At 42.9% G+C, this 13,341-nt stretch overlaps 1 protein-coding gene across 5 annotated transcripts in view; it reads left to right on the forward strand.

Moving 5' to 3' along the window:
• MYO1C (myosin IC) overlaps positions 1-12,847 on the forward strand; it is a 576,863-nt gene extending 564,016 nt beyond the window's left edge. For all 5 annotated transcript variants that reach the window (XM_086955217.1, XM_086955220.1, XM_086955221.1 and 2 more), the window contains exons 28-32: positions 1,387-1,522; positions 2,671-2,741; positions 5,919-6,016; positions 6,916-7,015; positions 10,223-12,847. In XM_086955217.1, coding sequence (XP_086811343.1) covers positions 1,387-1,522; positions 2,671-2,741; positions 5,919-6,016; positions 6,916-7,015; positions 10,223-10,249 — 432 coding nt within the window. In that variant the 3' untranslated portion in view covers positions 10,250-12,847. The remainder of the gene's footprint in view (positions 1-1,386; positions 1,523-2,670; positions 2,742-5,918; positions 6,017-6,915; positions 7,016-10,222) is intronic.
• Positions 12,848-13,341: the final 494 nt, after the last annotated feature.

Consider the following 13,341-nt stretch of genomic DNA (forward strand, 5'->3'; position numbering starts at 1 on the left):
AAAATAACCCTTTCTGCCATGTGTCAAAGCCTGTTTTGAGTATAAAACCTATTGTCTACAGAATGAGTTACCAAAGCTATAAAAACTCAATAGTTTCAGCAGTGTACCATATGGCACAAATCCAACTTATTGATAATATATGTTTGTAATGGGAATGATATTTATTTTCCAGCAAGCGAGGGCATTTCTGCTGAAGGCAGTGTAGATTTGCTGGACAGTTAAAGTAATCCGAGGACCCTTGTGCAGGAATAGTATATGACCTTCCTCTGTACTCAGTTTGAGTTATAGGTTGCCACCTGGCCGGTTTTATACCGACATGACCATTTTTTAAATGTCCCTGACAGTGTAAAAAATGTTAAAATTACCTACGGCTACTATTTTATCAGTTAATACTTTAAACACTAAACGTTAGAAGAAAACAATGTAAAGTGTGTTCTGCAGCTGCTTTATTGACCCCTGACTGATAATTAAACAAAAACAGAAAGGCCGTATCAAAAATAAATACAGATGATTTCCTGTAAAGATCTTCTTAGAAAGCATATCTGGGCCTTTGCATAATTTTAAAATGTGAACAGAGGGCCGGTATTTTTCTCTTGGAAAGGTTGCAACCCTATTAGAGAAAAACTGTTTGCAAAGCAGAGAGTATACTATGGAACTTCCTTTCTTACAGTCAGACGTAATGAACTGGTATCTCCACTCTCCCCTCCCCACCCCAAACCTGTCACGACCCTACTTTCATTCCACTGATCCTCGTGAAGCCCCAGCGCCAGATCACCTGATGTAGGTATCGCTTGAGACATCATGAGTTTTGGGCTCCGAAAGGTTCAGCAGAGAGAGGTGACCATATGGGGGGGAACTAATATTTATCAGTCATCACCATCTGCTGCACACTTAATTCCATAACAAAGGGCTGCACTCACCTCGGTGGGAAAGAGAACAGATCCTGGTATTTGGGAGGAAGCAGAAGACTCGGTAACAGTCTTTGGAAGCATGGAGATAAACCAGCCCAGTTTTCAACACCTGTCAGGAGAACTAGTCCTAGCTTGTATCCCTAAGCTTACACTGGACTCGCTTCCCAGGAGAACTATTACTGGCTCGTATCCCTAAGCTTACACTGGACTCTCTTCCCAGGATTGGTAATACCTGTCCATTGCTGCTCTTCTAGGGCCAGTGCGAAGGATACTTGTTGTAGTGCTTTGTGGGAACAAGTTAGCCTGGCACCTGGAAGAGAGGTCTGCTCAGACTGTGACGCTTCTAGGCAACCAATTATTCACCATTATTTTTGTTCAGAGCAAACATACTGGGCCACAAACAAAAAATTGTCAAGTCCAAGCAAAGAAGGTGATCCATACAAAGCCAAAATGTTTTTCGTTGTTTATTTTACAGTATGGAGTACCTGTGACCAAGTATGACCGTAATGGCTTCAAGGCCCGGGGACGACAGCTGCTTATTGCCCAGAATGCAGTCTTCATTGTTGAAGAAGCCAAACTCAAGCAACAAATTGATTTCGCCAATTTAACAGGTAACTGTACACTTGGGTCATTCCTTGGTACTTGGTACTATCATGCACCTTTATGTAGGAGCAGTCAACCCCAGCACTGCCTGTGATAATTGCCATCCGAAGTATGGCATTATCAGACTCTTGGGGGGGTCACCCATGTCATCAAACAACCCCCCTCATTCCGCCCTCAGCCTGTGGAAGAGCCACTGGTGACTACATTGAAAGACAAATGAATGGAATCAGAAAACCATGAGCCTCGTTTTCTGCTGTGATCACAAGTCTCCCACTAGCGGGCAGCCATGCTGAAACGCTCAACATTTGGAAAGATGGGTATAGAGTATCATCTCCCCTCGCACAATTAACTACATTGCTCTAGAATTTAATCGGCGAAGCTCAATCGACTCTTCAGTGGGAAAGGAGCTGACATCCATTTCAATATCTTCTACTTGATGGCAGGTTTGGGATGACAACAGGAAAACAAGATACCCTCATGCTAGAGTTGTCATCTGGAAACTGAGACAAAGGAAACGTTTAGCAAACATGTACATTTTTAAGTTATATGAGAGATTTTACTGTTGTGTGGCAATAAAGAACCAAGAAACGGCCATTAGCACTCCTGGAAGGGTTCAGTGGTGTTTGGGAGAGGGCCCTAGAGTTTTGAAAATGACTGGGAACTCGTCAATGCATTGACTAAACTAGCTACAGTTTGTACTGTAAACAGGGGTGCGCTTTACTTTTTACTGAAGAGCGAAAGTATAGTAGATGGGAGTCCGAGAGCGTGACTTTGCATTTCTGATCCAAAGAAAGGATTCTAGTAGCCATGAGTATCTGGTTAGTTTTTACGCCTTGTGTACCTTCATGCAAATCTGTATCACCACTTACTTTTAAACCCTGGTCTGTGGCGGTCTGTTAATGACCAGTGTGTAACAACACACTTTTCGGGGTCCGGAATACCCTTGGCCTTACACCTGCCTCCAGACTCATTGCTGTATATTACAGAAAGCGCAAGGGATCTTTAGGCGTAGTTCTTGGATCTGGAGCAATCGCAGTGATAGTGCTAGATGCCAAGCTGGGGTTAGTGCTGAACATAAGTCTAGGCCTGGGGGACAGGTAATAGGTCTTGTATGGATTCTGTGCTGTACTCACACCATTCTTTCATCTCTGTGTAGGTATCTCGGTCAGCAGCCTAAGTGACAACCTGTTTGTTCTCCATGTTAGTCGCGATGATAACAAGCAGAAGGTAGGTTGAAAACACTCTGTTTATTGTACCTATAAGTGGTATAGAATAAAGCATTAAGTATGCAGCAGGTGGTGGCGGGAGATTGATGGTGAGGATACGCACTAACACATTGACGGTTCTCACACAGAAATGGGGAAGTGACAGCGGTTAAAGGCAGCACGGAGAAACTAACAGTGTTGGCTAGAGGATTGACACGATGAGGGCAAAGACGACACTAATGCAGTGATATGTTTAAGGGTATCTAAAGCACTGACAGATGCAGAGAGGACTCTGTGCAGTGATTGGTTGAAAGAGCTATTAATGCAGTAATGGCGAATGAGTAACTTATTCATGCAGTAATGGTTGCAGGGAGTATTCTTGCAAAGCTCACGGGGCATTAATCAAATGATGCGGTGACGTGACAAGTCATGCAGGCTCACTGTTCTAATGGCAGGTCTCAATGGTGAGTTGATGCAGAGATATTAATGTACTGGCGAGACTGAAGAAGCATTAATATTGTGATGAGCACTTAATGCAATGGCCTGGGGGTGAGATTGGATTTCATTGGATTTTGCAGCATGGCATGGTCTTTGCGAGGAACATTTACCAGCAATGTACCACCTAAATTTATAAAACTATTTTAACTGCTTTTTAAACATTGTAAATGTTCTTGTGTTTTATTGATGTGGTGACAACATATTTAACACACAATTAATGGTTACGTATGTATATGTACCCCTATAACTGTCTAAAAATGTATAAGTTTCCCCTCAAAAACATTCTTTCATGGTATGGAGTTTTACCGAGTCCAAGGAACACAAAGCTCTTAATGTTGCATTCAGTTGGCAGCAGAGGCCAGTGCTTGAACAGCATTCGCTGCAGCCGATGCTCCAGTGAGAGACAGGGCATGCTTTGGAAGTGCGGTGCATTTGGGGGTTATAATTGTTAATGCAGCAATAGTAGCATACCTACTGGTGAGTGGCAGGTAATCTACTGCAGAAACCTGCATTAAATTTTGTTTTAGGTGATCTAATGAGAACCAGCATAGAATTATTGAAGAAGGGTGTCTGTGAATTACTGACTGAGAGCATCTCCTGTGTCCTTAACACGTCAGATATCCGAGCAGCTCACCCGATCCCCCTCTGTAAGGCGTTTCTCCAAATTCAAGGAATCGCTGATTGGGTAACATAGTGGGCTTTCCTCAGCAGTCAGTCCTGGTAATTCATTTCCCTAATAATAAAGCAGGTTTTCGGAAGGACGTGCTTTTATTCTCCATCTTGCAAGAGCTGACCAGAAAGGCCTGTTTTGGTCTCCAACAAGACCCAAGCAGGCCTGTGTAATGAGAACGCCCTGCATGGCTCCATTCCATGTATGACTGAGCAAATACAGCGAAGGAACATTAGAACGCCTCCTTCCTCTCCGTTGCCGGCTTAGTCATGGTGCTCTGGAGAAGCAGGTCACCTTGCTTTGGGTACATTTTTTAATTCTTTCTGAGGTTGGCAGGGTGTCAGTCGTTTTGAGTTGGGGGGGGGGGGGGTAAATAAAACTGTCCCTTTTTTATACTTGCAATATGGATTTCCAGGGGCGACTATTGCTGCTGGCTTCTTGTATGGATATGTTAAGCGGTTTTTAAGTGGTACAGTGCTGTATAACCTAAGATTCTGCCATTGCCAAAGTTGTGGATTTTAGCATCTGTTGTAGTAAAGCCTGCTGCATCTCAGTCCTATTTTTTCTGCCAGTGGTGTGACGACGTAAAGTTCTTGATCTTGAAAATCAGCTTCCCTTGATCAACCTGTGGTCCACCCTTCACCAGCTAGCAACTAGTACAGGGGCGAGAGGAACTGCTGGAACATATGAGTTATTCAAAGACTCTTGTAGTCATTTACAGATAAAGTTTGTGCTGATAGAGACATAGACATCGATTGAAAGTCTTCTGAGCTGCCGTTTTTGTCGCACTAGAGCACCAACGTAGATGGGACAGCCTTTTGACTTTTAGATACGTTTGTGGTGGTGTATAACTTTAAATTGTGTGCAGCGAAGCTCTCGCAACCACAAAATAGTGTAACACAATGAGCATAAACAAAACAGATAACAACAATATAATAGAAGCAGATTCTTTGGTGTGTTTCTAATCCCAGCAGGGCGAAGATTTATTTTGTCCAGACGTAAGGAATGTCACAATATGCCGACACGTGTTTCGTCGTGTGCCGTGGAGTCAACACGACTCTTCAGGGCTTAGGACTCAACTCCTGCGTATGGGTTGAGATTTAGTCTGGGAATGTGGTGAAGTCTCACGTAGGTAAACTCGAGAGAGACACTGGGATTTCTTTGTATCTAGTAATTGTTGATAGAAAGTGGTAGGTTGTCCAGTGGAGTTATGAGCCAGACGAGTGATCTCCACTCATTTGAAAAACTGTTAGGGCGTATTGCTACCTTCAGTGTTAGGACACTGGAAACGATGCGTTTCAGGTGTTTACCGGGCGGGGATCCGATAGTAGAGAAGCTGTCCGAAAACGTGTGTGTTTTCCGGAAAGGCGATGCGCTCCGAGATCATGAATCCCTCCTCCGTTGTTGCCCGGTGGCCGTCTGTCGAGAGCGGGTTGCGAGAGCTTTGCTGCAGAATGTTCGAATAGTCCTTTGACTTCTTAGACGGTTAAGGGTGTTTTTCCGCCTGCTCTTAACGCACCACATAGCTACCCATTCTTACATTACACACAGTAACGTTAGATTTGAGGCAGTGCGCCCATAGTATCTGAACTCCCTAAAATCCCTCTAGCAGTTAACTTTAAATTGTGCTTTGCTATTTATCTCGACTTGCTATTTATATTAGTACTGTCTCGTTACTTGGTAGGTTATATCAGGCCAGTCCCCCCCCCCCATTTCCCCTTCCCCATTTCCCCTTCCCCATTTCCCAGTTATAAAATTGCCTATCTTTGTTAATATATTCCTGTAACAATTTTTTTGAAATTGATTATTACTTGTGTTCATTTCTATTACACTGATTCCACTATTTTTATGAAGAGAAGCACTCTTCTTGACCCAGCCACCAGTAAGAGAGCAGCTAGGTTACTTGCATCAAATGAAGCTGCTCTTGTACCCATCTGAGATCAGTGTGAACCAGGTGTTGAGCTTGGAATATGACTGAAGGCTTCCCTTAGAGATGGAGAAAACCATTCACGCTTTTCCTTCCTTTGCCAGGGAGATGTGGTGTTACAGAGCGATCATGTGATTGAGACATTAACTAAAGTTGCCATAAGTGCGGATAAAGTGGACAACATCAACATAAGCCAGGGGAGGTAAGTAAATGTGGGCTGTTTCCACGTCATATGGTGCTTTTGTCGGCTGTGTGAGTTATACCTGCCAAAGTGAGTGCTCTGAACAGGTGGGTCTCAGCTCTAGGTGCGTAAGGGCACTTGAGAAAGTAATCAATGCTCCAGGGGGGTTGTATGACACTACTACGCGGGCTATTACCACACGTGCCATTACAACCCTGTTTTTACAACGCACGTCGTTACAACGACTTGCGCTGGATAGTGGAATAGTTTAATTTTCTATTCCAACTCCAGCCCACGTTACAGTAGGGAAGGTGTTGGAATAGAAAATTAAACTATTCCCTATGCAACAGCGCCCTCCAGCACAAGTCGTTGTAACGACTTGCGTTGTAAAAGCAGCATAGTAATGGCAGCGCGTGGTAATGCCCGCGTGTAAAGGCTGATCACCCTCCAAGAGTGTTATATGGGTATGTGCAGAAGTGCGAGTGATCGCTAGAGTGTGCTCTGAGCAACTGAGTGTGAGCTGCTGTGTGACAAACTGAAAGTAGTTTTTGCTTCAGAAGGGAGTATGGTGATAAGTTAGTGCATATGGGAGATCACAAAGAGTACCATAGACCGGTGACTGCGAGACACCGCTGCCTCAGTGGTTCCATTGTCTTGTAGATGAGAATAATCACTGTTCGGGAGTCCCCTTGAATAGGAACACGAGTGTTAGTAATTTCTAGGAGGTTCTATAAACAGGGAAGTTAGCGTGAGTGGGCTGGTGAATAAATGCATGTAATCTCCAGATGGCTGTTGGGTAATGAGCGTGTGATCAGTCTGTCGGGGGCGCTGCAGAAGGGTGATCTTTTATAAGGGTTCTCAAGAGAGCACTATGAACCTGTGTTGTCAAATATTCCAGTAATTGTCTTATTTCTTTGCAGTATAAAGTTTACTGTTGGGCAGGGGAAGGAAGGCATCATTGACTTCACTGCAGGGTCCGAGCACCTAGTAACCAAAGCCAAGAATGGTCATCTTTCTGTGGTAAGACCATCTCCAGTCTCTTAAGTCAGATCCACCTAAAAAAAAAAAACCAACCCCCCCCCACAACTCCCTTCTGCTGCTTATGAAAGGCCCTACACTTAGGGCATATTTGTATGTTATCAGCTTCTGCTTTCTGTGATGTTCAGCTGAGGGACATGCTTTGGAGGTTCTCTGGTGTCAAGTTCTTTCACAGCCTATGAGTAATCACTGTGCTCAAGCTGTGTTGCTCTCGTAGATAATGAGAGCCAGTGGTCAGTTTTTCCTTCTGCAATGCCTGTAATTGTCTGCACCTGATGTTCTGCCTCATTCAAGGTGAATTCATAGGTGTACAACTGTTGTGTTTCGAGTGCAGTCTTGATACAGAAAGGCAAGCATTTTATTGTGTTAGCTTCAAAAGATAGAAGGGAATGTCTTGCGTTCTTGCAGAGAAAGTGAGATGCTAAAAGCAACAGTCCATTTTGTTCTCTGTGACTCGGAAAACGGAGGTCAATTATACAACTTTATCGTTGTTGATCCTATGAAGGTGTAACCATCCTTTGCATCTTGGGGCATTCTTTAGTGGCATAGGTGATCAGGACTTGTTTCCCTGGCCCCATTTTCTTTGCAAGGTCATGTGTAATTCTTGTTAAAAAAAATTCCTTGTTCACAGGGGTCAGGGCCTTTTCTACTAGCTTTCATGATGAAGCCCCTATGTTGACCTGTCTGCCATTAGCAGCCCAGAATTTACTGTGAAGGAGTGCTTTAATAGTGAAAACAACTTAGATGTTGCAGGCAAAATGCCCCCTATTTTAGTAAAATGCTCCTGCCAACCATGCTGTCAGATCACCCACTGGGTTGCCTCACCACTTCTCTTGAAGGGCAAGCCAGTATGTGCCCTTCAGCAATAATATTGCACAGGAAGGCAGCAGAATCCACTTCGAACAGCATTCCAACCAACCACATTTTACTACTCGTCCTGTAAGTAAACTCTAACGACTTAACCAATGTGCTGATATCCTTAAACTCACAACATTATCTGCTCTGGAAGAACTGACCTTTTGAAAATATAGTTATGAGCCTTGTGCTGCCCTGTCTGGTAAATGGATCCTCAAATGTAAATTATTCTGTGTCTGGTAAACTGCCAACTTTTTATGTGTACTGATTAATGTTTACCTTCTCTGCCTACCTCTGAGAAATGTATATTCCACTCCAAACATGCAAATGGATTTAGTCTTTATCTCTGAAACGTGGCTCTATGACCACTGTAATACTGGCTTGCATATCTGATGGCTATTAAAGCTTACATTATGACTGAGTGGGGAATCACAGATTAACTGGTGTGGGAGTCTCAGAGGAGGCCGATTGGCAGTGATTTCGTAACAGCAGTTGTGATACCACCTGGGTAAAGTTTTACCCCAAACTACTTTGCTCTGTCGCTCCAGAAATGGCACTTAACTTGATGATAATCCACAGCCCCAGATGCAGGTTGTAGGTCTCTAGACCAACTGCTTGAGGTCAATGTTCAGTTTGGGCTACAGTTTGCTAAAATATTTATCCTAGGCAACTTTAGTCCACATGGGGATCACCCACGGGACTCTTTGTCAAAGGATTTTGTTAACTCGATAGATTTGTGTGGACTAATGCAGCGGGCAAGGGACACTACACCCGCAACCTGATCTTTGGGCCACCTAATGCAGGATTAAATCTAAATAATTCTCTGAGCATGTTTAAGAAGCTTTGTTATGCTTTAATAGTAGCATTCTGGATGTTCAATCACTTAAAGCCTGAGACATTCAAACACTTCACAACTCTTCTTTTTGGGAATCTCTGCAAAAAAGAATTAACCCAACAAATTGAGCATAGCTGGTACCTACACTACACAGCCAATGAGGGACTACTTTCTAAGAGCTGCAGGAAAAGGTAAAATCAGATTGCTAAAGTTCATGCATTATTGCTGCTGCTCTTGTCATCAGTTGTTCAAAGCACTGGACACGTTTGTGATGCCTCATTGTTTCAATAATAAAACCTTAGCTTCTTAGAGGTTTTGTGATGACCTGATATGATATTTTACAACAAAAACTCAAAAGATTTATCAGGCATTCATACGGCCCAAGTGAGCAACAGTTCTCCAGCCACTATGACGTCATTGAAGTCTCTGAACTTCTGGTCCTCCAGCAGAAAAGAATATTGTCCACGTAAGAAAACCTTGTCAGTCTCTCTTGGTGTATAATATTAGCAAGAGGATCCCATTTTGAATAAAAAACAGTGACTTAACCGGTGACAATTAAATGTCCTGCATTGATATCGGTAACACGTGACGGCTTCCAAATGCATATGCATTTCTCTTGCTTCCATGAAAGAAGATTAGGATGGCTGCCATGCCATTGATTAATGTTAGCGAGTCACTCCATAAGGCAGTTTCACTATGTTATCAAGAAATTCTTTAAATAAAAACAATGCCAGGTTTTTAAAAATGTGCTGAGATCATTAATACCGGATTCTTTTCTGAAAGCATGTTGGTTTGCTGCCAGTGATCCTTTCGGACTGTCTAGTTCTTTTATCAAAATTGCAATTTGTCTTGTTTTTACAAAATCTGTTTTAAGGTTGGAGGGGGTGTCATTCTTGCTGTAAAACACTTGATTTACAACTGCTAGGTGTTTGTATTCCAGATATTGTTCCTTTTACGTCTTCACACCAGACCCTGCATGTTGGAGGACACGTCTGCCAGCACTTTAATGTCAGACGAGGCAGCATATGCATGGGTGCTGGTACAGGGAGAGTTAAGGTAGTCGGGGGAACATGGAAAGCAAACAGGTGAACGGGCAAGTGAAGGGTGAAAGGTAACCACTGGGACAAACGGTTGAGTGAAATGACCAAGGATTTGGATTCAAAGTGCCGTAGGGGAACATGAAGGACTAGAAGAGGGACCAGTTATAGGGATGGAGAAAGGTTTGAAGTGGGGCCAAGTGTGGGTGAACAGAAACTGGCAGGAGAAGCTGGAAGAAAGACAAGTAATGGAGGAGTATGGCTTGGGGAGGAGGAAAATTATGGCATATTAGCAAAATAGTACACAATAGACAAGTGACTTGGAAATATATTTGACAAATCCTTTATTGGAGTGTTTATTAATGTGTATCATGTGTAATTTAGAATGTGCGCTTTCGCCCTTCAAAGCAAATCATCCTTCCATGCTGCTCCTGTTTTGATCCTCCTATTTTTCCTCCCCAGACTGCTCCTCGTCTGAATTCTCGATGATCAACTCTACAAAGAAAGAGACTACTTTCTTCTCCAATCAAATTATGGCAGAGAATGCAAGCTGCTACTTCATTGGCCGGACATGCCTTACTTGCAATCCTTTGCTGCTTCACTCTTTTCTATTCTAGCTACCAAAGACTTGAGTTTCCAAATGAACAGAACTTGCACTTTTATGCCCGGTGCCAGAAATGTATGTCATCCCTCTGTCCCCTTCTGATTTCGCCTACTAGGTCTATACATTCTCGAGCCCCCGCTTCTCTTTAAACCCTGTTTATCTCTTCCTGTTTTTTCCATGCTTGAACTACAACACATTTTGTCTTGTATGCTTTATTGTACAGTACTTTAACCCTTCGATCCTGCGTGTGCCTCTTTCCAGGTTTTTCACATTTCTCCATTCTTTTCCACCTTTTATCCTCCGATATTTTTTCTGTATTCTTATTGTCTTTCCTCGCCAGCCCCTCCCTTTGAATTGCCCCCTTGTTGCTCTCCCTATTTCCCCATCTATACACATCCCCAGTTTCATGTGCCCTCTGATCTTCCAATGAATGCCTCAGTGTGCAATAGTGAGGGCTCAACTAGTGCTTGGCAGGAAGGCAGTGGGGCAATTACTGCCAGAAGGGGGAGCAAGAGTCTTGGCCTCCCTTGAAGTTATTCAGTCCTATGGATGAGATGCACTGTCAAAGCTTTGATTCAATTGTGTCTTGCCCCAAGTGACCACCCTTGTAATTCTCCTGTGCTGCAATACCTGTGTATAATACACAGACCATAGGGGGATATTTCAAGGCTTAATAAGAATAGATTTTAAGAGTCATTTCGTACTTTCTATAAACACGTAAAAGCCATAGGATGTACACAAAACTGACATGTAAATATTGTGTATTTAGTAGAATGTGTGACAAAGGAAGAGGAGAGGATATCATTTTTAATGAAAACCCAAATTTGCTTTACCAAAGCCATTCTTAATGAGGTTTTAATCTACAAAAATCCCAAACCATGGATTAGTGTGGACCAGGGTCATTATTACGGCAGCCAGTGCTTCTCAAATATGGGCCCCCTTCTTCGAACAATCTTCTATACTTCCTACACTTCATGTGCCTCAAGTATGCCCCACATTTACTACACGTCTTGTTTTTATAGTCCAATTGTGCATATCCCATAAACAGATCCTAACTATATAAAACACTATATTCAAAAATGCCATTGTTCTCGGGCACTGCCTGTGCGCAACCTATAGAGCTCAATTTGTCCTTCCTGTACCACCACGTATATACTACCACAGTCTGTTAATTTCATACCTACTCTAAATTGCACATCCTGTTCGTCCTGTAGCCAGTGTACTCACCTTAACCTGTCCCTTCTGTGCCCACGCTTCCTACCACAGCCTGTCTTATCTTCTGCGTCTTCACCTTTCAGTCAAGGCATAGACCCTCTCACCAATACCCCATCACCCTGGTGCTCCAATCTTATTATTCTGTTATAACTTAAATGCTATAGAATGAGACGGTTGTAAAATGTGCTAATGTTGCAATATGAGCGAGCTAGGCAGATGGTTATTATTGACATAGTAGTTAGGACCCTCACTCCTCACACACAACAGTCTCTTCTCTTCCATGATGTCGCCGTGCTTAAAGAGTAGAAATGTTTGTGATATTTTTATATAACATGATCAAGAGTTTTATAAACTAAGTAATTTTATTTAAAAAAGCAAAATAGAACATGTTTGGGTTCGTGTTTGTTGACCAGGATTGATTCCCAAGTGATTAGCAGTGGAGTGTTTTAACTTGCCACGTCAAGAAGTAAGAGGAGTCTTCCACGTTGAAAAGCCATCATGCATTCCAGACCATACTCTGATTGTGCTCTGCCCTCATCACTTCTCCCTACTCTGCCTGCTGCATTGCTGCTTATGTAACAGCAAAACACAATCAGGTGTTGCATGCGTCTTGCATTTTATGTTCACCTACCTAAAGAAATAATGAAAAGGCAATTAATAATAAAGTTGCATGCACCCCATGCTCGGCTCATAAAAGCAATAATGTCCCCAGGATGCTTAATCTCCTACAGAAGAACCTGAGAGATGATGTGAAGTGCCTGCTGTGTGAGTACAATCTGCCTTTGGATACGTGCATGGGGTTCATTGTGCCTGGGGCCTCACTTAAGCATGTGAGCTCCTTGTTGTGGCGAGACATGCACTAACTGGGGGAAGAGGGCGGATAACCCCCAGATCCAGAGCAGTGACCTGTCCAATTACAGAATATCCTTGACTGGCCATCGAGAGCTGTCTGGGCACACAGCAGCTATGTCTGTGTACAGTAGTTGTGCCTGAGACCATCGATGGAACCGTTGCTTATAATATGGGCTTTGCTTATTTGCTACCTATCTAATCAGGTGTGGGTGTTCTTGGGCCCTCTCTGCCAAGACAACCAATGTTCAGTCTGTTTATGGTGATGTCATTGTGATGGCAGATCCAATAGACGGGATGATTTTTATTAATATTCTGATAGCTTAAACAAACTATTGTATCAGTCATGGAATTCTGTATACACTATATTATATAATCAGAGAAATACACTAAATAAATACATTTGTTTTTTCAACCTAGTCTTCTAGTTTGTTTGTTGTGTTCATCTTCGTATTGCATTGTAGTTGCATCTATGTAGTGTCATACCACTGACTAAGCAGTGGTTTGCAGATGATAGTATGGTGCTTTATTGTGCTTGCTTGTTTGGAAGGCTGTAGGTCTGTAGTGTAGTATCTAATATGTTGGAGTTGTTTCAGTGCTAAGTGCCCCGCAGCTTATATAGGAGCAAACATGAGTGCTAGGAATGTAAAGGTTAGGAGGTGATTGTAGGAATCATGCTTTGTATATGGTATACCACTGGGTGGTGATGCCGTGCAGAGTCCAGAGATTCCCCAAAAGTGTACAGGGCTCAATGTAAACCCAAAGTGCTGTATTAGTGTTAGTTTGGTCGAGCAAACTTAGGCCTAACACAGAGGAGTGTAAGACCTTTATTGCACACACATTGACCAATAACTGACTCACAACTTAAAAAGGAGATCCACATCAATTTTATAAAAATCAGCTTTGTGTGCGT

The sequence above is a fragment of the Lissotriton vulgaris genome, chromosome 2_1 (assembly GCF_964263255.1).
Source record: "Lissotriton vulgaris chromosome 2_1, aLisVul1.2, whole genome shotgun sequence".
In the NCBI taxonomy this organism is placed as follows: domain Eukaryota; kingdom Metazoa; phylum Chordata; class Amphibia; order Caudata; family Salamandridae; genus Lissotriton; species Lissotriton vulgaris.